Source organism: Dermacentor variabilis, chromosome 5, assembly GCF_050947875.1.
Source record: "Dermacentor variabilis isolate Ectoservices chromosome 5, ASM5094787v1, whole genome shotgun sequence".
Lineage (NCBI taxonomy): Eukaryota > Metazoa > Arthropoda > Arachnida > Ixodida > Ixodidae > Dermacentor > Dermacentor variabilis.
In genome coordinates, this window is record NC_134572.1 from 114,519,955 (window position 1) to 114,547,027 (window position 27,073).

Consider the following 27,073-nt stretch of genomic DNA (forward strand, 5'->3'; position numbering starts at 1 on the left):
AAAGACCCTGTCCTCATTGTTCGTTTTTCTCGTCTGTATGCGCATATATTGGTCTGGATCTGTGTAGGAATTGAAAGTTCCTTTTATTATTATTATTTGATCGTCATCGTAGTCGAGATGGCACGAGCTTCTTGCGGTTGCCGCTTGAACGGTAATCAGCGCAAGCTAAACGGCCGGTCTTTCTTTATCATTATTTTTCACCCAGGCCTCGTCATCATCACAATGCTGATAACTATAGTTCCCGATATATATATATATATATATATATATATATATATATATATATATATATATATATATATATATATATATATATATATATATATATATATATATATATATAAAGTAGATTTCAAACACTGATTCTGACGTCAGAAATTAGTTTGCTAAATTTAGCTCGGCCTGCGGCACAAACTGTGAAAGGGATCCACGACGACACAAGGGCTCAATCAGCCTTTCGGGTGACTTATTCCTCTTGGTGTTCTTCCGGTTCTGCTCGCCACAGTCACTTTTAAGCTTTGGGTGCGTGTTTTTGTACAATAGAAACTCGTGTCCAACATACTGTTCATACATAGATATGTATATATAACATATCTTTCCAGATAAGCAGACACACTCGGGCATTCTTTCCCTTCGGCGCTGCTATGAATACGAATGGAGTCCTCGCGAACAAATAATAACGTGCTGCTGAACTTTTGCGAATCCTATGGACGGTCGCCAAGACCGCCCTGGGTTCCCGCTACAGCGCTTAACGTTAGTCAAACTATGCTCACGTTCTGTACGTCTTTTTCTTCTTTTTTTTTTTTTACACGTGCATTTGCTCGTTCCGTCTCGCTTTCTTTCTTTATCTTTTCCCATAGTTTTCTTGCTCACTCTAAGCAGAACATATGGCCACCCGGACGCCCCACAGCTGTGGTTCGCTTCGCTTTCTTTTTTTATTATTATTATTACTTCTTTTTCCTCACCCTCTCTCAGATCCCCGCTTCATACTGACTCGGAAATACGCTCGTTGGATCTAACTGTTTTCTTTTTTGCTTCGTTCCTTTTCTATTTGTGTATAGTTGTAGTCGCATAAAAAAAACTGACATCTTGCTCTTTTCATTGTCCACCACCCTCTCCTAAACTATCTGCCTTTTTTTTTATTTCTGTGTTATCTACAGCCTTAGACTGTTTTATTCTTTCTGCCGGGCCCCGCGCTCCACAGCTCGAGGCACCGAAGGCCGCCTGACCCGTCTCTACGCTTCGCCGTGTATGGAAGTAGTGGTTGGGAATTGGGAAAGGGGGAGCTGGAGGGAGGGGAGTGGCGGGAGGTAACTGTAACAGCTGATATCGGCCACGTGCTCCTCTGTGACAGGAAGAAGTGTCTGGAAGGAGGGATGATGGGGGGAGAGGGGGGGGGGTAACTGTAACAGCTGACCTACGCCGCGCACGGTCCTTCTCCTCTTAGGCTCAGTATGGACCCAGCTCGGAGTGGGGATAACTGCACAGTGTGTGAAGGCCGTAGCCCAGCTGCAGAAAAGGGCTGACACGGGAGGAACTGTGACGATAGCGACAGCGCAAACGGCCCTCTGCAAAGTATGTATCTTGCGGTGCACGCTTTGCCGGGACGCTCCACTCAATTCAGTGTGGTCTGAGAGCTTTGAAGAATACGAGGCACGCGAAGAAGAAGACTCGTGCATTCTGCTAGCCATTGCGGTGGTGTTTGCTTTGTACAGCCAAAGTCATCGCGATCAGCCGCTTGAAACATTTTCGCTTCCTTCGTGAAGCGTTCGCTTCGCCGCTAACACAAGGCAACCAAAACGCTAGAAAGCTGTTCGTGTGCGCGAAGATGTGATCAAAGTGTTAGTTTGTAGCTCACTCGTTGGCGTCGGTTGATGCTGACCCCTTCTCTTCTAGCGTTTTAGGCCGTTCAGGAAAATATTCAAAGACCTTCTTTATTCCGAATAGTTGCTACCAACGTGGCGCGGTCTAGCACCTCTCCTGAGTATCTTCTCGACAGTAAACCTCTCCCTCCCATTATTTCTTTTTTCCGGGGATATCCAGACTATCAGCCGCCTATAAACTCAAGCGCTTAGTTCTTTCGTTGTTGTCTATCGATAGGCCGTGTTCACGTGTAGCACCGATAAGCGACAACTCGCACGGTCAAGCTTATTAATAACCTAAAAGACGAAACATTGTAGCGACCTTGACCAGCACGGCTTTATATGATATACAGTTTGTTCAGGTGTGGACTTGCGCCCCTAACTGAAGAACATCGCTGTTCTTCACGCAGCGGAAGTCAATCGAAGGACGGCCCCTTCTGTCGCTTGCAACAGTCTTCCAACCATCTTTCTCGATGCCCCTCTCGACAAGCACACGCGGTGGTTTCTGATTTCGGCGGCTCTTCGGTGAGAGATCGTGCGCACAGCTGGCAAGTTCACGCTGGCTTTCTGGGTGTCGCGATGGTGTTTCACTCGTAACGCATTACTGTGGGACGCTTGCAGTGTCCGAAGTGATGTGTGTGCTACCACGGCTGCGCTGGAACACGAGCACTGCCGTGGTGCTAGTTGAATGTAGACAACTTCCCAGTGGTTCGAACAACTATTTGCCATTGGCCGGTGGCCTTTGCTTCCATATCGTGGTTGAACAGCGCCGATTCTTCCCAGTTGCTAGAGAGAAAGAGTCTTGCAAAATACCTTTTTTTTACAGCCCAACTATGCTGCAAAGTCCAGGAATCTCTAAGACTCTGATGTTGAAGTTGTGGTAAACCAATCGCGCTAGGAAAAAACAAAAATTGACTACGAACAGATGTATACATAGACTGGGTACACTGGTTGATCTCAGTGGCGGAATAGGCACGCCTATGTTGTGATTGATTGATTGATTGATTGATTGATTGATTGATTGATTGATTGATTGATTGATTGATTGATTGATTGATTGATTGATTGATTTTGAACGTCCCAAAGTAGCACAAGTGGTACGGGGAGATGCCTGGTAGAGTGTCCCGAAGACCTATTGAGTTGGGTTTCTTTTTAATATGTGATGTTTATAGAAGATGCTAGTGCTCTTAATTAGCACAGGCTACTCCTTTCACATAGCGATACGGAAATAATGAACGCGATATGTATGAAAAGATCCCAACTTCCCAAAAGATCACTCTAACTTGTTTTCTTATTCTGTGTGTGTGTGTGTGTGTGTGTGTGCGTGTGTGTGTGCGTGTGTGCGTGTGTGTGGGGGGGGGGCACCATTCTTCAGCCCCCGACAGACCGACGAGTTATTAACGACAGGTCAACAAATACTACAGGACCAACGTCTCGGAAGAACACAATACGCTCCCCCACACAAAGCTCTCAATAAACTCCAGGCAAGGGACTGGCGCCGCCTGCAAACTAACACATACCCACACTTGTCTCGTCTACACGCAATGTCCCCAGACAGTTATACGTCCCGGACATGTCCCTGGTGTAGCAACCACACAGCGACACTCACGCACATAACACACGAATGTACCGACGGTCCGGGCGACGCAATTTTGCCACGAGTCACAACACACACACTCACTACGTGGTCTTGGGAGGCGAGACTCTTCGAACTGGACCTGGGAAGCCAACTGGCGACCCTCGACCAGGCCCGGCGAGCCGCGATCGCCAGTGGAGCCCTGTCAGAAACCCAGACCTGACCACCCAGAAATAAACCGCGCAACGGTTTCTGCAATAATAAAGTTCCTCCTCCTCCTCCTCCTCCTCCTCCTCCTCCTCCTCCTCCTCCTCCTCTTCCTCCTCCTCCTCCTCCTCCAAAGTGTATATCAGCTCGCGGAGTTCTTCGATGTGTACGAGAGGCTCGACACACGAGCAATTTTGCATTCCCTGTGTGCATCTTTGCATTTCCAATTTCCGGCTGTCACAGCTGAAAAGTAAATCCGTGATCTGTTGCTCAGCAGCATAGTAACATAAGCACTGAGGCTTGGAAGCACTTCACGATTATGTTCTGGTACCGATGCCGAAGATACAGAGGGAGCTAAAATGTCGTAGTATTCGTTGATTTCTCTTTCTTTCGCGGGTTAGTCATCACTGCAATGTGCGTTGTAGTGTGTTACACGCGCTCACAGCACGAACTCATGGATTGCGCGTGTTATCTGCACAAATGGCGCGTAATTTACGCGCATCGTTATGATCTCCTGGAACCGCCTAAATTGGCATATGAACGTTTTGTAGCTTTGCGGGCTTTATGCCTGTCCTAATAATGTTGAAAGTTCGGTGAGTAGTTGTAGCGTTTGAACAAGCAATACATTTTAACCTTTGACGAAGTATTAGTGCACGTGTATGCGCCTCTTGTTTTGCGTCCCATCGCTTTTCATCTATCTTCCCTCAAGGCGTTCTCTTTGTATAAACACGTGCAGAGGTGTATGTCAAGGCCGATCGAGAACTTATATAGTGTGAACGTACGATGTGCAAAGCGCCCGCGGTTTCAACTGAGCACAAAGCTATACTAATTGGACCGGGCAAACTGACTCTCGTAGTCGGCACACCTCTTTTCTCTTTATGTCGTTTCACGAATAGCTGCTGCCGTTAGCTATACCGCAATCGCAAAGGAAGGAGCAGACGTACATCTATCGTACAAACAGCCACGTGTTGATTCACGCAGCACTTCCTGGTCTGTTCAAGACTATAGGCTGAACGAAATTTTCTTCAGCCAGGCGCAGGCACATGTCTTGTTTTATTTCTCTTTTCCTATTGGGTGATATCCTTCAGAAAGCAAAGCAACAAAAGGACAATGGGAAAGAAAGTACAAGGGCCGTAATGACCACTATCTTCGTCGTCCTTTCCGTCCTTCCTCTATACGCCATGTCTTTCTTTTTCTTTTCGTTTATCTTTTTCATCCCGTTCTCGAAACAAACGCCTAGCAGCTCGCCCAATTTTCCGTATTTGTCTTCTTGGCGCTCGCACCACGGAATACGCGGGGCGGGGCCAGATAAGTCACGTACGCACAAGACGCACAGACGCTGTGGACGAGACAGCCAACTATAGTGGCCTCCTCGATACGACAGGGACACTGCTTTGCAATTCAGAAGATCTCGCAAATCGCCACATAGCGTCAGGGAATCTTCGTTTTTCTTCTCTCTCGTCGCTTCTCTCGCGGAAGGGCTGAGCCTGTCGAGAGCCCTCCTTGATTCCAGGGATTTTTCTTCGCTCGGACACAGGCGTCACACGTACGCACCGAGCCAACCTTGCAGAGGTTTCCGCGCGGTGTATCGCCGATTCTCTCGCTTTATTTAGAATGAGGGAGGTGACCAATCGCGAAATGGCAAAAACAGGGAGCATTTGGAGCGAAAGAAGGGTGAGAGGAAATCGGGGGGTCAGAACTCAGACAGGAGGACAATTTTGTGTGTTGCTTTGATTCATCGACAGAAAATCGTCCAGCCTTAGTTGCTTTGATTAGTTGGTCCTTCCCATCTGTGTGGATTTATTAAACGACAGCGAAATGAGTCACTGGCGTCCCCTTAGCTTTTGGTTCCGAGTGCAGGATGAATGTTTGTTGACAGGGGGATAGCGCTCTTTCCTTTTTCTTACGAAATGGACTGGGAAAAAAAGAAGTGAACCAATTCCTGGTGTCAAAGCTAAGGTATGTGCTTCAGACCTGTAAAAAATATTTGTAGAGATGCTCGATTACCCGAAGAACTACACGAAGAAAATAAAAAAAAAACGTGAAGCCTTCGAAAACAAAAGGAGAGTGTAAGAAATTTTTATTGCAGAGTCTAAGAACGGGCGCGAAAGAATTTCGTCATTTGCAAAACAAAAGTACAACTGCATTATACAACTTTATTTTGTTAGGCAAAAATACAAATATATTTATGATTCCCTCTAAAAATTATGCGTGCAGACATTCGTTAGGCGGCCTCTCAATCGAATGAAATGAAATCAATTGGGTTTAAAGGAAACAGTCAAATTCAAGCTCATGTGACATACAAAAGGTCAGAAATTACTTTATACAGTTGTCACCAAATTTGCAAGATAGTCGCAACTTGCGACGATTACGTTGTCGTTTAGCGGTTGCAGGCTTCAAGATTTCTGCAATACAGAAATTGCGAAAGCGTGTAAATCGCTCAAGTTAGTTCACTAATTATCATATTTCACAAAAATGTTGTATACAGCAACAGGCACTTTAGAATTCGTTTAGAACTTCTGTTCTAAGCCGCGCACTCGTTCTGGCAACGGAAAGATACACACAGTTCGTACAGCTGGCGACATGCGAATTTAATTCAACTGGAGCCCTGTAAAAATTCGTTATGATAATGCCGCATATATAATAAACATCTCGGGCCGAATGTACAAATCTTTTCGTTTTCAAGAATGACCAAAAAGCATGTTTTACCTTTTGTTTGCTGTCACAATGAGCCGGTGCCTACTCGTTTTGTGAAGCGCTCCAGCGTACAAACGCATTTTGTAATACTGGTCCCACTACTGAAGCGTCACGACGGTACTTGCGGCCATTGTCTTCTTAACTTCTTGTGCTACCGACCGACTGGTATCGCTATGGATACTGTTATCGGTTTGCACGCTGCATGTCTATCTACTCTAATGCATTAAGATGCGCGAGTACTTTGCGCTGAGCGTTCAAACTTAGAGAGCAACTATAGTTATCATAATTGCTCTTCAATCGTATCGTTTGTTGAACTAAATATAATTCTCACTATGATTTGATCCATTCCTTCAAGTTCGGAGCAGTCGCGTTCACTGATGTTTATATCTGTACATACTCAAGGCAACATATTTTGTAAAAAGATAGAAAGTTGGGCGAGTTTGTATGGTAACATGATCTTGGATTGCGGCGCGAAGTGACACGGACACAGACTAGAAGCGGACAGGACAAGCGCTCGTCCTGTCTGCTTCTAGTCTTTGTCCGCGTCGCTTCGCGCCGCAATCCAAGATCATGTTAAGATATTTTGTGTTCACATGGTTTCGTCCCTGCTTAGTCAATATATTTTATTTCCTTCGCGAGTCATTCGATTGCATAATCTTCATCAGCCCATAGCTGACTCGTCGTGGTCAGAACCGAATGGACGGACTCCGTGGCACAGAGCAAGCGACGCTAAAAGCAGCGGAGAGGCATTTTGAGAGGAATCAACGAAGTCGCTCACACAGCTTAACTCTCTGTATGGCTGTTCAGCTTCGCAGGGGGTCCTGCCCTTCGCCATGACCAGTGAGCCCAACTCTGCAGCTTCGCGCATGGCAGGAAACATATTCCTCCGGGGAACAGAAAAGACACGCGAGTCTCTACGGGGGAAAACCGAAATGATCGGCTAAATATGAAAGCTGGCAGTGGGGAGAGAAACGGGCCGTTCAGGGTCTGCGGGGAAGCTGATGGGAAAGGGCAAGTGGGCGGGAAAAAAGGAGGCAGTGGTGAGCATCCGTGCGTGGCCGGACTCCCACTGGAGGTCAATAGAGGCGAGAGAGTACTCGAGCGAGGTTTGGCTTCTGACGCAGACCGCAAGGTCGGGAGGTTAGGGGGCTGGGGAGAAGGGGTGAGCGAGGGGTGCCGGTCTGAACAGCTGCTGCGTTGATTTGCCGCCGCTGCTGCCGCTGTTCTTTTCAGCAGGGTTGGCAAGAAGGGAAGTTGGAGAGGGGGAGGGGGGGAGGGGCAGCTCAGTGAAAGCTTCTGCAGGAGCGGCTGCTGAGAGTCAATCGCGCTAACAGCGGTGGAGCGAAAGCTTTCGGAGCTGTCTGTCATCCGTGTGGGACAAAGCTGCAATGGCTGCCCTAACGGACAGTATAAGCCCTGGCGCTAAACAAACACAAGAAACGTCGATCGGTGAAGCGCACACAGTTAGCGCTCGCGAGGAACTGAGCACAGCACAGCACTGCTTAGAAGCTGCGTCCTGCGAAACTGTAAGTGTGGCTACGACAGCTGGCTTTCATTGCTGCCGTCTCCCTGGCATTTGGTTCGTGTAGCTAAAGAGAACCTAAAAAAAGGAGACTTGTAGACTCACGACCCATTTCAACGGTTCCTCTGCTGTCGATGACGACAATTTCGAGACGTATACTGTTATTTTGTTTGCCGGTTTCATTCGATTAATGCCGCTGCATTGCTCCCGCGGATGAAAATGACAAATGTTTCATCTCAACGCCTTCGTACATCTCACTTTTCCGGTTTTTTCTTACTGTTCTTTTACTGGAAATAAAATGTGCGGAAAATTTTGCTTCCTCGAAGCGGGTACTCTGAAAACATAATATCGATACTAACGCTTCACACTTTATATAATGCCTGAGACTAATAAAAATAAATAAAAATATGTATTCTAATGCACTAGCAAACTTTCAAACACCAGCGATCTTTCCAAGGCTCTTATATACGTGTTTCTAACGTATACGACCAGAAGTAGGGTGTTGAGAATCTAGGTATACCCTATCAAAAGTATATTTCGTGGTGACTCGGAACATATAGAATAGCTAGCAAAGAGAGATGTGAGGAGCCAAGTGGAATTCCGAACGGAAGCCTCTAATGCTAGATTCGACAGTGAGTTTCGTTGGTGACATCACGTACACAGCGCACAGAGGCGCCTTTCCGGGAAACCTTGAGTTCTCTTGCCACCGATAACTGATCATTTCCGTTTGCGCACTTTCTGTGGCCCTTGAGAAAGACGACGTAAATAAATGAGCATATCCGCGCCACTTAATTTGTCACAGTGTTTACCTTCATGTAGCTTGATTACGGGCTCATAGCCTATCGTGTTTGTGCAAGAAGGCGTCATATAATTCGCGCGTACATCTTAAGAGGAAGCTTTAGCTCGGCCCAACTCCGACGCGGCCTATTCAAATACATGTAAAACGCAAAAACGTTTATGTGAGGTAACCCCTGGACCGATTTTAATGAAATTTGTTGAATTTGAAACAGAAAGCTAAATTCTAGTGACTGGTGGAAGCGCAATTTCGAATTAGGGCTTGATTGTTCTTAAAACGATTTTCTAATAATTGATCATTTGAAAAAATAGAAGCATGATGTTTACAAATTCATAGCTCTGCAACAAGAATTGATATCGTGGTTCTGTAAACGGCATCCATTAGATCATTTAAAGCGGACAAATTCAATATGTCATTTTACATCTTACGTGAATTTGTTACGTTGGTTACAAGGGTTTTGCAAAAGTTGTATTTCCCTATTATGAAAGTTTTTTATATTCATGTGTGCCATATCAATTTTGTCCGCTTTAGTTGTGCCATTAGATGGGATTCACATAATTGTATTATCATTTTTCATTGTTGAGTTACAGAGTTGTAAACTTGATAGTTTCGCTTTTCTGAAAATTTTCGATTTTTGCCAATTTTTAATAAAAAATTGACGACCTAACTCAAAAATTCGAAACCAACAGACACTAGATCCTAATTTTTCTTTTATATGCAACAAACCTCGTCCAATTTGGTGCAGTGGTTGCCGACAAAAACGAATTCTCCTTTTACATGTATTTAGATAGGAGCACCCGAGTTAAGGCTTCCTCTTAATTCCTGACTGTATTAGGGGCTACAGATGTACTCGTGCACGTATCGCGTCCCTTGCGTTACATTCACGTCTTTTTATATGACTCGTTGTCGGCTTTCTGTTTGTAGCTGCTTTATTCCTTTTAATTCGAAGCGATTTGTGACTACAGACCTCAAACCAACATACTTTTGAAACACAAAATATGCAAGGAACTTACGTCACTGTATTCAACCGTTGTTCTTTTTCAGCTCGGGACACTCTTATTGACCTCGATGTTTTTTTTTTACAGGAGAGAGAGAATATGACAGAATGAGGACAGGGAGGTTAGCGAGTGTAACCGTTTGGTTGGCTACTCCGCACTAGGGAATCGGAAAAAGGATAGGAAAGATAAGGAGAAAGGAAGAGAAGATGTGAAGATAACCTGTCTGCACGAGCACGAGGGAGTGAACTCACGGCGACAAGTTTGAGAATTCTCGCCACACTGCTAGATTCTGAGCTCACACACTTGATCTGCGAACGGAATGTTCTCATACTTATTAACCGCGTTATCAAACTCTCGAATATTTTCTCCCAGAACTATGTCTCCCTCAAACGACGCTAATGTTCGGGGGAGGTTTTCGTGAGAGCTTGTTTATTAGAAAGCTCGCGGCGCACGCTAAGTGTTATTCTCTGTCCCAATTGGCTTCCTGTGATTCGGTCTTCTTTCGAAGTCATTGTCAAAACCTTCGAAGCCCTTCGCAAATCACAAGATCTATCGCGAGATACTCTTGAATGACTTCCGTAGCCCGCCTAACGCACCGATCAACGGAAGGTGCGCCAGCCTGCTCTCCTTGTAGCGCTGCAGGCTGGGGTCGATTATACTTAGGCTACTTGGTTCATGCGCTACCTTATCGCGTGCGCTTTTCAATTGGTATCTAAGCAGCTGAGGGTGGCAGAGCGCGCACCGAGCCGTGTGTGTTTCATTTCTTCATATTGCCTGTCTTCTCGTACTGTTTTGTCGTGTACTGTTTGCCAACGAAGCGAAGAAGATTTTGGCGCTTCTCAATATCTGAGGCTTTGAAGCAGTGAAGGTCCTGGAGGAGCTGCGGTATGCGGCTCGACGACATACTCTGTTACGCCTCAAAACGTTTAACCAAAATTTTTATTGTTTTTTTTTCAAAATATTCAGCAGCTAAATTATACTGTTCTATTCTGTTATACATTGGTTGCTGTGGAGATATTGAGGTAGAAAGTACTTCGGCTATGCACCAGTTCTCTAGGTTTAACCAACGTTTAACCAAAATTTTTATTGTTCTCTTTTTTCAAGATATTCAGCAGCTAAATTATACTGTTTTATTCTGTTATACATTGGTTGCTGTGGAGATATTGAGGTAGAAAGTACTTCGGCTATGCACCAGTTCTCTAGGTTTATTAACAATAAAGTACTCCGTAATCTAGACGACAACTCTGTCACAGCCATCACGGCGTACTTCAATCACTGCTTTGACACTGGCAGCCTCCCTAGTTCGTGGAAACATGTCAAGGTAATTTTTATCCCAAAGCCAAACAAACCACTCAACACTTCTAATGTCAGGCCTATATCAGTAACCTCTTGTCTAGGTAAAACACTCGGACACGTCATCCTCAACCGACTCATTAAATACATGGAAGACAACAATCTTTATTCATCAGAAATGGTTGGTTTTCGAAAATCTCTCTCATGCCAAGATATCATGCTTCGAATGAAGCATGACATCATTACACCCAATAGCAGTCTAGATACGCAAGTAATTCTCAGTCTGGACCTCCACGGAGCCTTCAATAACGTTTCACATCCCGCCATCCTCCGAGAGCTTAATCTCATTGGGGTTGGCGGAAAGACATATGACTACATGTGTACCTTCTTATCCAACCGTACCGCAACGATACACATAGGCACAGAGCAATCCCTTTCGTACGCTTTAGGTAGCTACGGCACGCCCCAAGGCTCACTGCTGTCCCCCTTTCTTTTTAATCTTTCTATGATGCCGATGGCGCAAGCATTGCGGTCTATTCCTGATCTCAAGTTTTCACTCGACGACGATGGCATCATTCTTTGGGCGACTGGCGGCTCCGATGGAGAGATTCAAGACACTCTACAGGCCGCAGCAGACGCCGTCGTGGCTCATGCCGGGGCTATGAATCTCACATGCTCCCCTAAAAAATCCGAGCTACTTCTTCTGCCATCCCACCGGGGGGCCGGAAAACTCATGTCTAGTATACAGGTCATCCTAAACCACATCCCCGTTACTAGAGTGGACAGGCTTCGGGTGCTCGGTTTACACGTTCAAAGCAACCGGCTCAACACATATACACTACATACACTCCACACCACAGTCGATCACACCCTGCGCCTTCTAGGGCGAGTCTCCAATAAACATGGCGGACTAAAGGAGGCCGAACTTCTCCGCTTGATCCAGGTCTTCGTTATCAGTAAGATTACATTCGCAACACCATATCTACATTTCCTTAAATCAGAATCAGATAAGATCGACACTCGTTTACGCAAAATATATAAATTCGCTCTGGGGGTCCCCATACGTACGTCCACTGAAAGGCGAATGCTTACTGGAACTTTCAGCGCACTTACTGAACTCACAGAAGCCCACTTCACATCGCAATACTATAGCAGACTTTATAACATCGCAACAGGTCGCCACATTCTACAAACTCTTTCTATCACTGCGGCACCCATCATCAAGACTAAGTACACCATTCCACATCATATACACGAAAACCTCTGCATCCCCCCACTTCCTAAAAACATGCACCGTGTGCACCACAAACAGCGCACGAGGCATCGAGCAAAGGCTCTCCAAAAACAATTCTGCACCTCAAACGACGTGCTCTATGTTGATGCCGCCGAATGTGGGAACAGAAATCATTACGCAATATCAGTCATTAACTCTCACGGCCAGGTCGCTGCGGCCGCCTCCATTCCTGGCTCTTCCTCGGAGGAGGCGGAGGAAGCGGCCATAGCCCTGGCCCTCATAATCCCAAATTCATCAGTTATCGTTAGCGATTCCAAAGCAGCCATACATAACTTCGGAGCGGGTAGGGTCTCTAAGCCAGCCATTTCTCTCCTCTTGGCCCATCCTTTCCACCAAACTATTGCATTAATTTGGACTCCCGCGCATGCGGGCCTTGCCGGAAATGAGGCGGCTCATGCCAGTGCCCGAGGATTTACAGTCCGGGCTCAGGCATCAGATGTGTCGGACCTCGCCACGGAGGAGACGCCATTTACAGCGCAGGATCGACTTATTACCGACCACGAAATCTGCACACACTACCGATTAGACCGTTTAACCTTTCCGCCACTCATGGACAAATCCCCGCGTAGGTGTGAAGTTCTGTGGCGACAGCTGCAGACTAGCACCTTTCCGTCCCCTTACCTCCTTCACCGCATTCATCCCGCCATTTACCTTTCTCCCTCTTGTAAATTCTGTGTCTCTCCCACAAAGCAGACTTAAACCACATCATGTGGGGGTGCACTAAGCACCCCCTTCCCCCTTTCCTCAAGCAATTAATATCTAGTGAGGAGCAGTGGGAGACTGCCTTGCGCAGCTCGAGGCCCGATCTTCAGGAGGCCACCCTGGAGTGGGCTGAGAGGATAAAGGAGGCCTACTTCAAGCAGTTCCTCCCCCCACCCTCTATTCCATTGCCCCCTTCCCTTTAAAGAGGGATAAAGCTTTTCATCATCATCATCATCATCAACATCTAGGTTTAGATAGATAGATAGATAGATAGATAGATAGATAGATAGATAGATAGATAGATAGATAGATAGATAGATAGATAGATAGATAGATAGATAGATAGATAGATAGATAGATAGATAGATAGATAGATAGATAGATAGATAGATAGATAGATAGATAGATAGATAGATAGATAGATAGATAGATAGATAGATAGATAGATAGATACGGACGGACGTACAGACGGATGCATGGATGGATGGATATACTGATTGTGCTGCCTATGCTATTATACTGACTGTACTACTACTTCTACTGACTGCACTAATGACTGCCCTACTTATTGTACTAGTGATTACTGCCACTGTACTGACTTTCTGACTGTACTGTACTGACTATACTCACTCGGACTGTGACTAAAGCCGCAATCTTTTTGTTTCAACCCCCCCCCCCCCCACCGCCTCTCGTGCGCAGTGAGGAAAGAGAACGAAAACCTGTTCCGGCTTCCGACGTCCACGGCCGCCACCACCACGACGGGAGGCACCGTGACGGCGACGGCTACCACAACGTTCGCGTCGGACAACGCGACGCTGACCGCGCCGCCGGTGGCCGTCGGCTGACCCCGCCGCCTGGCCCTGACGTACGGGTGGTCCGAGTGCCACCACCGCCATCACCACCACCACCACAATCTCCACAGGAGATGTTCGTTACTGCTCCGGGACGACGTCGGGAAGATTCGGAAGGACCGCTACACAGTGATTCGTGGTTTAGCTGAGGTTCGTTGCCTCAGACGAGGAAGGTGCGGAATGCATGCATAGCTTGCCCAAACGTGGGTTCGCCTGTCCAGCGGCGGAGAACCGGAACATCTGTAGCATACTCGCTACCTGTTAGAAGGGTATCACTCCCATCTTTAGCTATCACAGAGATTCACACGATATCGCTGTATACTCTTCTTTTTTTACTTTTCTTTCTATTGTGTTCATTTGTAATCTTAAGCTTTTCTCTGACAAATCTGTATAGTTCGCCTTGCTACTCTCTTATCTTTTTCCTGTTCACTCAAGGTCGCGTTGACACTTTTCTCATTTGTACACGCTCTGCTTTTTATGTAGACAAGTGGTCGTTTCCTCAAGTCGCGTTCACTCAATAGCTCAGTCACTTACTCATTCGTGGCTTTGAACCGTCGGCCCCCGGGAACCTTCAACGTGGTTCATCTTCTTAAAGAAATTCTTTTTCAATCAAAGCAGGGCAAAAATTCAACGGTACTTACACTGTCTTGCTTAACTGCAGCTGTGGCAAAAAGGAAAGAAAAACTCCTTTCACAACAGAGTCTCATGGCGTCGCACTCGTGACAGCGTTACTGAGAAAAAAAAAGGTGTTTTCACTTCGGAGAAAAATATAATTTATTATTTATTTTCTCTAGCTTCCCTATTCAAATTCTAACCATGCACGCCGTTCATTCTACGATGCCAGAAAGGCGTCCTTTCGAACTCCGACAGCTATAGCTTCGTTTGAGGGCATGAAAAATGCTCTGTGAAGCCAGAAATTTTTCATCCTCATCAACTCTTGCCCGTTCTTCGCCGCTGACCACGCGAAATCACGCAGCACAAGTGAAACGCGTTGCTCAAAGTGGCGTCCGCATGTACCCCCAGAGAGAACAGTTGTGGCGTCGAGCACTCGGACGATTGCACAGAGCTCGTCGCGCGTAGGCGCACCCTTAGAAGCGCCGACTTCGACAACTCGAGCGTCGCCAGGCAAGCAGCGGCGCGGTGTCTCGGCTTCAACGCCAACCCGTACACGGCACCGTCTCCATTGACTGGAGTCACCAGTGGCGCCAGTGTATATGTCTCACTTCTCTGGGTCAACGCGACAGTGAGAAAGACGGACGCCCCTATACGGCATTCTCGGTCACCGGTGATGATGTCACTGCAGAGTTGTTCTTTTCTGTCTGTCTGTCTTTCTTCATTTTTCTCTCGTGGTGAGTCATTTCGTGTAGCATTGCTCAGTCCACGTGACAGCGACTCGAAAGTGAACCTTTCGCGTGTCTGTCTGACCATCTAGCATTGTTTTCGTTGTGTTTTCGTTGTGTCGTCGGTGTTTACGTTCCAAGTGCAGATGAAAAGAGAAGAGAGAGGAAGCAGAAGGGACCATGAATGAATCGTTGAAAACAAGCGTGACGCAGTTGCGGTTATCAACACTTGGAGAGTGCTCGGTACTTTGTTAGGAGTCCGGATGGCACTGCTTTTATCTACGAAAGAACATACTTATCACTTTCTGGATGTGGTGAAAGTTATCGTTTGCAACAAGAATAAGTTGAGTGCTGAACTCGTTGTATGCGAAAGATCGCATCATACTTTCTCATTACGAATATAGTATTGGAGTTCTCTGAGAGATAAAGAGATCAGTACTTAGCTTAGCAGTAGTTATGGAGCTCAGTAGCCGCCAGTCTCAACCATTTCCATGGCTGCGAGACGCATTATTCTTTAATTCAACTTGTTTGAGCACCCGTTTTCTAGCTAACATACAAAAGTTTTCAGACGTTAGGGTATCGCAAACGGTATCAACAATTTCCAAGATGTTATGAGTCAACAAAGCATACCTTACCGGCATTCAAACACCTTAAGCGGCGTTCACGGCTTCCCACAGACACACGTAGCGCCTTTAATATCGATGCCATCGGCTAAATTTTCTTACCAGGAACTATGTACGTCTTGATTTAGCGGGCTGTTCTAACGTCGAGTCGATATCCATATCTGCGGGAGAGCAGCAAAATTCCCGAATTGGAGCTTCAAGAAGAAAATATACGCACGAGATACGCTGTATGACCTAGCGTACTAAGTTGCATTGCGAGGCCTAAAAGCACGCAGCCATCTCGTGTGTGACGGCCTAGCTGAAACAAAGATTGCCCTTCAGCAGCTCTCTTATTCGTAATCATATTCACTGAGCACATGTGTAACATTTTGCACAAGAAACTGGACACTGATTTTTTTATATACTGCTTTCCTATACATAGGTGCGGGAGCTGCAATGCTTTAGAAATTGAGGTGACTGTGACGCATTGCTCAAACCAGTTAAAAACGCAGAATCTTCTTTCATGGTCCCTGGGAAGCGGCGAATCTTTCGCGCCTGTTCAAGTGTACTGATAAGATGAGTGATATCACTGCTTGTATTACAGAGTGAGCAGTGTGGCAATGTTTAGTGATGTCATATGTAGATGTTACGGAAATTTGTCAACTCTTGATCGTCTTGCAGTGGGTGATAGGTTGTTTTGTAGAGATTGTATACATTGTTTGGTAGAGATATACTTATGGCCTGCATCAAAATGCGACCTATAGGTAAAGCCGGAATACGAGCAGTAGTGGCTTGAACGTTTTCTCCTAAAGCGCACGCAAAAACGATCGTAGTTGCGTGACGACGAAACAGAAAACGAGTATTAAACCAAGCTCACAGTTAGCATAATAAGAATAAAAGCTAAAGTAGGCACGTATAGTTACGCTTGTCGTGCTTTGTGGTGCAGCAACCGCGTTGAAATGAGGATTACTTTTGTTGACAGGTGAAAACCGCCAAGAAGAGCGTAGAAAGAAAGAAAACGCCATTCTTTCCATTTCTTTGCAGTGACATATGCCAGCACAAAAACTTTCCGCGTACTTCACGATAATTCAATTAGGAAAGCACGTGAGTTTGTTCGCGCAATGTTTACCCCAGTGCAATTGCCAACACGGACAAACTGTTTTTTTTTTTTCAAACGCGCAATTTAGAATCTGGGACAATAGGCTTTTTATCGTGTTGTCATCTTCAGATCACTAATTGTCAACGTTCGCTCATACGCTATCAGTGATGTTCTTTTCGCTTACATGCGACTTGAAATAGCAGTGTTTTCTTTCCTTGTTTTGAACAGCCGCGCTTTTCCAGAGTCACTATAACAGAAAAAAAAAAAAAGGTAGTCGCAATTCGTCATATTCTTCGTTCACCGCAAGGGACGTTTCCTGCACAACTGGCCACAATCTTCCTCATACTGACATCACAACACCGCGCTATAACTTTATGCGCTCGCGGAGCGCTCGACGGAAAGTGGTGGCGAGCATGGAACTGAGAGCGGAGCCCGTGCAGGCCTCCGCGCAAGACTACACAAAGGAGACTATCCCCCGTTTTATACGAACGTTCGAATCAACTCCATGCATCAGCCCGTCGACCCAGCGCCCCACTTTATACGACATCCAAACTCAGCAGCCATTGGCTGATCAGGAAGCTTTCTCTCTGCATTCGAGGTGTACACAGTTAGCTGCATATATCTCCGCGACGCGCCGGTGATTGTAGCGCGAAGCTCCCTGCCGCGCACCCTTCCAGGAAATGCCGAATTCATCTTATACTCTGCATTTCTCAGCTCATTTGTCCCGCGCCACAGAGTGAAAGCTAGTCCTAACTGGTCGCGGCATTAGATTACAATGAGTAATTGCGAGCAGCAAGCGACGTCGCGATTTCGTTTCGCCAGTGCTGCTCAGTTAGTTTCCTCGCCGACCAGGTCACCGCGTCCGCCGCTGGCAGCAGTGAAACGAGTCGGCGTTGCTTGTAGCTCTTGCCGTACGCCAAACGCCAACAAAGCCTGGCGACAAATGAAATGGCGATTCTAGTGCGTCGCGCGTGTAGCACCATAAGCTGCCAGACACATACATCGCTGAAAGTAAACCACGATCTCAGTGCGTACAATAACGAAGCGACAGGAAGGAGCAATCCTTGAATACGGCGCGGATCAGTCATAGTTTAGACAATCGCGGTGGGGCACTTTGTAAAGGTGTTACATCACATTTATACACTGAGGGGATAGTCGCCGCTCTCCTATATACATACAAAGACAGTGGCCAGCGCGTGATACAGACATTAATCACGCGCGTTGCCTCCCTGATTTTATTAATCTTTTTTTTCTTGTTTAGAAGTAAGTATAGCGAACATCCTTGGTGTAGTCATTTATAGGACGTCTCGTGTTCAGGTCAGACTATCTGTGTGTACGCGCGAACTCGTCGCCACTGTACGACAACATTGCTCCAATGCGAACGCGCCGTTAGAGTCTAGACCTTGGTGCGAAGGGGAGGCTGCTGCATAAGAACACACAGCATTACGTGGCTAACTTTATCGCCTCTTGTCGTGTCTGGTCGACTTACCTTGCCTTTAACATGGGCTGTTGCATCGCAATTGGTACGTTCCCAGCATCTGCAGTTCTTAAACAGTGAAGGACCACGACGGTATACCACTGACACAGTAAACATCGCGAAACCTGACTCGATTATGAAGTGGCAACTGAACGCGAAGTTTCGTGTAAATGCACAGGAGATGCAGAATTCAGTCCGGTAAATGAATAAGAAAGCTGCTCAAACGGGCAGTAAATTTTCAATGCCACAAAATGCTACGAGGTTGACCAGCACCGCCATTCCAGAAGCATCGCGAAAGCCTCGCTTCGTATTGCGCATGTGGTGTCAACTTGCCTAAGCTACACCACGTCGAATGAAGGAGACGTGCGCACGCTCGGTGTTCCGGTGTTTAGTTGCACAAATGTAGCCAATTATGTCTTATTCGCGTGCACGTTATCGGCTGGCTGCTGAAAGACAGCGAGAGTGTTAACGCTTGGCTGCGCAGTGCTCGCTTCTAATTAGGCAGTACAGCTTGTCACCGATGTAGCAGCGCCGGCGGCAAAAACATTCGTAACTTATACGCCTCACGGGCGTGACAGTACAGAAGTTACGAACGCTCTTCCGTCCTCGCTTCATTAGGCGTGCATTGTTGACTTCTTCGGAGATGCATACCTCCTCAAACTATATACAATGTTTACGATGGCATTATCCGAGTGCTGCAGAGCACGATGTCTCCCGTGTGCTACAGGACAAGTTCTATTGACTGGCGTAGCCGTTGTACAAAATGAAGGTGTGAGTGGAACGCAGCATGTTTTCGAACCCCATTCACAATGTCACGATGTCACGTTGTCACTGATTTTTATCTTCACGGGCGCAGCGAGAAGTGGCAAAGGGTATATGATGTGTAAACTGCGCTGGTTTCCGGGTGAACGTCGTCGCTTTGATTGGTGTTCCCTTGTCAGGTTGCACGGTATATCACGCTGTCTTGTAGAGGAGAAACTTTGCGGTTTAACAGGGCGCGTGGTGTGTTTTCACAAACGAATCTCACGGCCGGAACAATGAAACAATATTACTCCAGTTCTATTCGTTTTCATCTTTGCACACTGGCCTGAGCGTCACCTTGCCAACCGTTATCACTATAATGAGACACTAAGGAGCGGTATATGATAACAATATAATAGAATGGGGATAAAGAAATGCTACATTATTCCGGCCAATCTTACTTTTGTCGGTGTTGGTTGTTGTTCCCAGTTAGACCAAGTGCAGCAGTATACAATTTAACCATTTTGGACGTTTATTTAATATCGAGATGTCTGCTCAGGGCTAGTTAAGAAAACTAGCGAAGTTCTCATATTACTCCACCTGACACCATGGGTATTGCAAGCTTCTACTTGATTTTTTTTCATTTCAATGTAACATACTGCAGAAATTAAGGTATTTTTTTTTAGCGAGTAATTTTTTTTCGCCTTCAACGCGTTGCGTACTGTACCACGCATAATTGCAGCAAGCGTTTTTATATATATGAGAAGACATAATGCAATGAACGTTACTCAGAATCGAGCAAGACGGTTGGAGAAATATGTAGCTGACTTCGAACAATTATTAAAGATGTTTTCAATGAGACAAATGTTACCTAGTAATCACCAACCGCCATACAGTTACAAGAAAAATATTGGCGCTGGTTTCTGAAACTCTTTCTGATAAGAAAAATCAGTTGAAAAAATTTATTTCCTATGGATGGTTCCAAACAGGCAGCGACTAGTTGTAACTGCTCCCTTTGTGAAGCTTACAGACGCATTTGTGACGCATTGTGTGGTCGACATTGTCTGAAATCCCCTTCGGCGAAAGGTCTGACCGCACTCGCTATGGAAATAACTAATTTACTTTTTCGCGAGCAAATAAAGGAAGCACTTGCATTAGGTGTCACCTAATGTAATCGCAGCCTGGAAATTGATCAATTAACAATGCAAGTGATTGAAGTGTCTGCAAGTATCGAAGTGTCTGCATTCCAACGTGGAAGTCCTGCATATAAACTGACCTTGTCACCGAGAAAATTATTAAGGCACAGTGCGCGTAAAGACACAAAAATCAAGACAAATACACAGAACGTTTCTAGCACCCCAATGCACTGTTCGACTCTTGGCACCTCCTTTCATTCTATCTGGGATCAATCACTGGTCACGTGAGGAAAAATGAAAAGGTGTATGGGAGGTGATTTCTCTTATCTATACAGCTCCAGTGATCGCATTAGGGGCGGGAGAGCGACGTCCGACGAGAGACAGTGACGCATATTTATGACGTCACAGTGTCTCGCGGAGAACGGTTTTTTTTTTTTTTTAGATCGGAAGGATTGTGTGTGTATTGCAACACTCTTTTCGAGCGTTCTCTTTTTGTTCCATTCCTAGCTGCTCGCGTGCCAAAGCCGTGTGTGATGTTGTATTTGCAAACGTGCTAATAATACTTGTATGTTTCTAGTCACTCGATTAGGTTTATATCGCAAGGAGACAATAAAGTATCGTCAACCGCAAGCGGCGTACACAGCCTCGTTTATTTGTGACAATCCTCAAACTGTGCTAAAGCGGTACGAAAGAGAAACACAAAATCAAAAATGAGTAACTGTGTTTAAAACGTAATTTCACACTATTTGAACAGCTCACCGAAAGAAATTGGTGACATAAAGAACACTGTCATACCAAAAACCGTTTCCGCAAATCTTGACACAAGTTGCGAAAACATTTCGTGGACTGCTCACAGCCATTTTATATATTGTTTAATGCTGCCACAGCCAAGGTACGGCTCCCTCCTTTGTAAGCAGCGTAAACCATGATGTAGGCTAACAAACTCGCGTGACTTGAATGCCTCAGAACTTTTCGCGGAGGGATTCCTGCCTTCAGAAAAAGTGTCCGGAAGTATGGACGCTGGTAGCGTACAAGATTTGTGCAGCGGTGCTTGGCTCCAGAAAAAGTGTCCACAAACGTTGACAGTGGTCGCGAACAGGTTAGACTTTTAAGGTTAATATTCCTGAACTAGACTTTCATTATATTTCCGTAATGTGTTGAGTATGAGGAGGGAAATGGAAGGCCAAACTCATATTTATTAACTTTCTCGCCAAATCCCTACAGCGCTGACACGTCAGTGAGACGTCACCAAATTCAGTTTTCTTTTACTCGTTTTTATTTGAGCTGTTGTTACTCAGTAAAAAGTTTTAAACCTTGCTCAGTTCAGTGTTTGGCTCTTCTATAATGCACTGTACTGCAAATTTACAGATGGAAAATTCGGTAGGGCCGATAGGACACCCTCAAAATGCATTACGTCACGGTGAGCTAATCGGGGAATTTGAAGGTGGCGACGCCACCCTTCTTTTGTTTCTGCGCCTTCTCTGGCTTACAGTGTAAAATAATTAAGACCCTTAAAATCAATAATGGTGTAAAACGATGTAGAACGGACGCCCTAACATCCTTTTTACAGTCAAAATGGTTTAAATGTGGGACTTATAAATCGAGTCATACTCTTACTCGTTTTCAAGGGTGTAAATTATTTTATAGTATATATCAAGCCTCTTCTCATGATAAGAACGGCCTCTCTTTTTTTCATTTACTAATACAGGTCAACCTATTTTTCTCTTTACGGTCTCTCTAACCATGAATGCATTCGCTTAAAGCGACGCGGACCGGCGCGACGGAAGATACCTTCTAGTGGGCGCTGAGCCATCAGATGAGCGACATTCACGTGAGGTGATACGAGGAACAAAATTAAACTACGCAAACAGGTCATACATACGCAACAGTGGGCCATAGTAAAGGTGGGTATTAGAAAGAAAACACAACTCGAAGCGAAGATACCTTCTGCCTTGGACTCGGATGCAAAGGTAAGCACAAACTGTTTTCATTACACATTTCTCATTCCCTGTTTCTTTCTCCATTACGCACGCCGATGGAGAAAAGCTGAACTTGCGTAGTCACCTGGTGCAGTCATTATTCCAGGTGGCTTCAGCAGCTTCGCATCAGTGGCGATACCGAAGAAAATTCATCAGAGCTCATCTCACGATGTTTGTCGAGGGTAATGCGTTCAGCATTGAATCAATGTACTGAACCAACGTATTGCCGCCGTCGAAACGAGTTATGTACGATGGGTGTGCTGCGGCGGGACACCTTTTTCATGCTTCCTTAAGAACACTCGGCGCCATCTAGCACCGCCGCCACGAAGCCTGCGCTTGACCTCCGAGACGCATAGCGCGCAAGTGCGTGCAAATGCTTATAAACGCGTTATGCGGCAACCGGGCTCATCTGGCGTGCTTCTTTCGGGACGCGCTGCGCCATCTAGTGGCTCTACCGAGAAGTCCGTGCGTGTCCTCCGAGACGTGAAGCATGGCGCGCCGGTGCCTGCGAACGCTGAGAATCGTTCCCTCGCTTACCGCGCACAGTGCGCATACTGGAACCGAAGTCGGCGAGAAGTTCACTGAAGAGCGGCACCCACCAAGTGCATTCATTATAAAAATTATGGGGTTTTACGTGCCAAAACCACTTTGTGATTATGGGGCACGCCGTAGTGGAGGACTCCGGAAATTTAGACCACCTGGGGTTCTTTAACGTGCACCTAAATCTAAGTACACGGGTGTTTTCGCCCTCATCGAAATGCGCCCGCCGTGGCCGGGATTCGATCCCGCGACCTCGTGCTGAGCAGCTTAACACCATAGCCACTGAGCAACCACGGCGGGTCAAGTGCATTCATGACGCAGCCTGCTAAAGCGTCGGGAACCCTTGTGACGTGGGTTCGATTCCGCTGAGCATGGGAGAAATTGAAAGGGTCGTTTCCGCCGTTGTAAAGCGGCACATTCCCAGCGGCACATACTATAGTTAGCTAAGTTGGCGTGAAAGACGCTCATTGAAAAGCGGTCTGTTGGGGCCTACCGGGCAACCCAAGTTAGCATCAAACAGGTTCATTGAAGGCCAGCACAGACCCAAAGCTCCAAGTCGGCATCAAATATTTTCTTCGAACGGCGGTACCTATACCCAGTCCGGCCTCTACAGTGACCCACGTCGGCGTGAAAGATGTTCGTTGAAGAGCGGCACGTATGTACACATTGCCACATACTCAATGACCCAATTAAGTTTGTCCGATGGTTGGTTTCGAACCGTGTTACCTCAGCGCAGCAGCCCGATGCGCTAGCTTAATTGCAATATTTCATTTCGTTCCTCTCTCCCTCGCATGAATAGACAGCTCATATGTGTGAAAAAAATCCATGTTCGCAGCTTCTCGAACGGGGCTACCAGCTCATATGTGTGAAAAAAATCCGTGTTCGCAGCTTCTCGAACGGGGCTACTATAGTAGCCCCGTTCGAGAAGCTGCGAACACGGATTTTTTTCACACATATGAGCTGTCTATTCATGCGAGGGAGAGAGGAACGAAATGAAATATTGCAATAGAGCGTGGGGCCAAATGCTTGTCACGCACGATGTTATACAAGCAGAAAGCGGCTAGCTTCAAAGCACGCAGCAACTCTCTCAGTTCTCGTTAACTTTTACAGCGTCGCTGCATGGGCGCTACCATCTTCTAACACGTGACCGCGCCACCATTTAGCGTCTCTGACTTCCCCTTCCCATAGTGGCGAGGTGCTGAGTAAATAGAGAGTTTTAGATTAGGGAACGCAAGCCGCACCCAAGTGTTGGAGCCCTAATAAGAAAAAACGCTGTTTTCGCTTTCTGCGTGGATTATTATGCGCAACTAATGCAACGAATTCAACTGAAAGCGCAGACTGGACGTTAATGCTGGTGATAACTTCCACACGGATAGATCCCTTACAATTCTAACAGACTCCAAGGAAGCATGCCGAAACTACATTAACGGCAGAATCGGTCAAAAAGCGCTCCAAATCTTCCTCCGCACTGGCCAACAGAATAAACGCATTATAGACACACGATCTTTTGGGTACCGGGGCACACTGAGATCGAGGGCAACCAAAGGGTTGATAGGATCGCTCGCGAGCATATAAACCGAGCGGACCTAAACAGAGACCCTGAGGATTTTATGACAGTGATTCCAACGTACTCCGACATACTAAATTACCATAGAGGGACGAGGATCAGATATCCCCCGCCCCATAATACACTCACTCAACAACAGGCAGTTTCCTGGCGAAAGCTGCAGACAGGAACTTTCCCAAATTTGCATATATTAAGCAAAATGTTCCCAAGTCAATACAGGGACACATGCCCGTGGTGTGGCGCAACACCCACACTTTATCACATCACATGGGATAGTGCAATACAAATGAGACATTCCACAAAATAGCAAATTCGAGTGTGGAGCAGTGGGAGAGCATGCTCTCCAGCGGCGACCCTAGCCTCCAACGAAGGCTGGTGGATCATGCCCGACGAGCAGCCACGCTCAGTGGTGCCCTGGAATAAGGGCGCCAACCATGCAGGCCGGAGATCGTCATCAACCAATAGAAGATGAAGACATCCGGCCCGACCGCTGAATTACTCTTTCTAGAGCAATAAAGTTTATCTCCTCCTCCACCTCCACACGGCCTTGTTCCGTAACTTCGCTCAATTCGCTCATAGTGGGCGGCGAGCGAATTCCCCAAGTCGGCAAGTGTGCGTCCTCCGATTAAGCGATTCCCGATTACGTGTAGTCCTTTTTTCTTGTTTTCTCGTAAAGCAGACAACTCTTACCACCTCAGCTCTGCGTAATCCGTCATGAAAGTCGGTATGTGCCAGCAATCTGTCGATGATATTTCCTTTCAGTGCCATTAAGCATGTCTCCCCGTCGTTTTCACTGCCTCTATAGCAACCATCGGTTCTACTGAACGAGCGAGACTGATAGCCCCTGGAGACGCATAAGCCGAGATAACAATAAGAGTTATATATGGTCACGTTATCGAGACGGTGAAGAATTAAATTGTGACACAACGGCAAGTAACAGTTATTCTTTGGCGGGTGCACCTGTGCCCGCAAAACAAGTTACACTCGGGCTGCAGAACGATAGTAACAAGCGCTGATCTGCGGATCAGAGGCGTCGACTGTTTGTACACGACTCGTTGAAAGTCCGAGTGCAATCGCTGGCACTCGCGTACTTATAGTTAAGTACACGCAACGCTATCCGCGTCGCGCTTATAATCTAAACACTCGAGGTTCGGCCGATGACATAGACAACAGATAGAATCGCCTACAACAATCAAGAATGCTCTTTTGAACGCAGGCGCTTCTTGAGCCCGACGTTAACGTTTAACGTTTTTTGGCCGGTGGCAGAAAAAAAAAATGTGAGCAAGGACGCGTGTCAATACGCATGAAGATCAACTCACTACGCTCTTGTTATGCTATAACTTATCGCTCACCGAGTTAGTAACTCGGATATAAAAGAAAGGACGGAAGTAATTAAAGTATTCCACTCGAAGTGCATTGGTGTCTTGCACTTCAAGGAAACTGCAGTTGGTGAAAGAAATTTCGCTATGCCGTATACGCGTTCGGAAGAAAATTTGCAATGCAACACCTTTATTTTTAATTCCTGTAGTTGCCGTAACATACGAAAATCTTTTTGCATAGGAGACGTTCTCGGGTTATGACGACTGCGTGTCGGGGCAATCCACTGTGACTGCGCGCATATGTATACGAGCTCTGTCTGATATACCCGTGTTGATAAAAAGCGCACAATATACCGGACTCGAAATCTTCACTTAAAAAGCACGACAGTGCAGCGACGTCAAACGTACGTGCACGTGCTAAAGGGCACTCAGTTGTTCCTATACGTCTATCGCGCCTGTAACTTTTCACATGACATTCATGTCGAAGCTAAACGCCTTATTTCTTTTTTTTATTTTTAGAACTAGCCTCCTGACCTGTAAAAATATTCATCCACGACGGACAGCCATTTAGTTGCTAAAAGACGCTGTCCAAACAACATGCGAACTCACGTTTACGGTTATTCGTGCTGCAGAGTATGCTGATATCGCATAATGTCGCATTACACTTTTTTTCAGGTGTACCAAGCCAATCTTCCCTTCATATGGGAAATATATGTTATCGCGTCCAGTCAATAGCGTTAGCACAAGCCCGTTCCCCTTTTGCGGTAAGCCAGGCGTTCGGCTGCAATCGAAGGCGTCGTATGGCATCGAAACCGGTAATGCCGCTTCTTTTTACGCTACGCGAAGCGCTTTAGACGGTCTGTAAGCATTCGTTAACCGAGTAGTATATATGGAGGCGTCACCCGCTCGCGGTAGCTCAGTGCGTTGCTGAACACAGGATCGCTGGTTGAATCCCGGCAGTATTTGGATGAGGGCTGAATGCAAAAAACGCTGGAGTACCATGCATTAGTTGCATCTAAGGAACCCGCCAGTTCGTCAAAAAAATGAATACCGACTCCCCAACTACGGCGTGCCTCATAATTATATCGTAGTTTTGGCAAGTAAAACTCCGGAATTTAATCGTTTTTGCTTAGTGTGGCTGTAACAGCTTGTAGGATAATTTTCGAGATGTGAAGCTTGGACAATGAGACAAGTTGGAAGCGCAAATGCGACAAGAAACATGTCAAACAGCCCGCTGACGCACAGAATCGCCACAGTTTACAACACCGCTTTCCTGGGGCAAGTGCTACATCGGTCAGACGGGCGGAGCATCGACGCCAAAGTGAAGGACGACAAGTACGCCGACAGAGACCCATCAGCGGTACCAGATGCCCACTATATATACGCACCACAGGAATAGAGGGAAGCGGACCTTCGATTCAATGGCAAGGAAAATGGCGTCGATGAGCGGGAAGCTGGCCGAACAAGAGCAGACA

General features: G+C 46.3%; 1 protein-coding gene across 3 annotated transcripts in view; it reads left to right on the top strand.

Annotated features, from left to right (window-relative positions):
- LOC142583068 (uncharacterized) overlaps positions 1 to 20,817 on the top strand; it is a 197,213-nt gene extending 176,396 nt beyond the window's left edge. For 2 of the 3 annotated variants that reach the window (XM_075693354.1, XM_075693353.1), the window contains exon 2: positions 13,647 to 20,817. In XM_075693354.1, the coding sequence (XP_075549469.1) occupies positions 13,647 to 13,792 (146 nt within the window). In that variant the 3' untranslated portion in view covers positions 13,793 to 20,817. Of the gene's footprint in view, positions 1 to 7,695; positions 7,869 to 13,646 lie in introns of those variants that run through there. The other variant, XR_012828535.1, reaches the window with a different exon arrangement.
- The last annotated feature ends 6,256 nt before the right edge of the window (positions 20,818 to 27,073 follow it).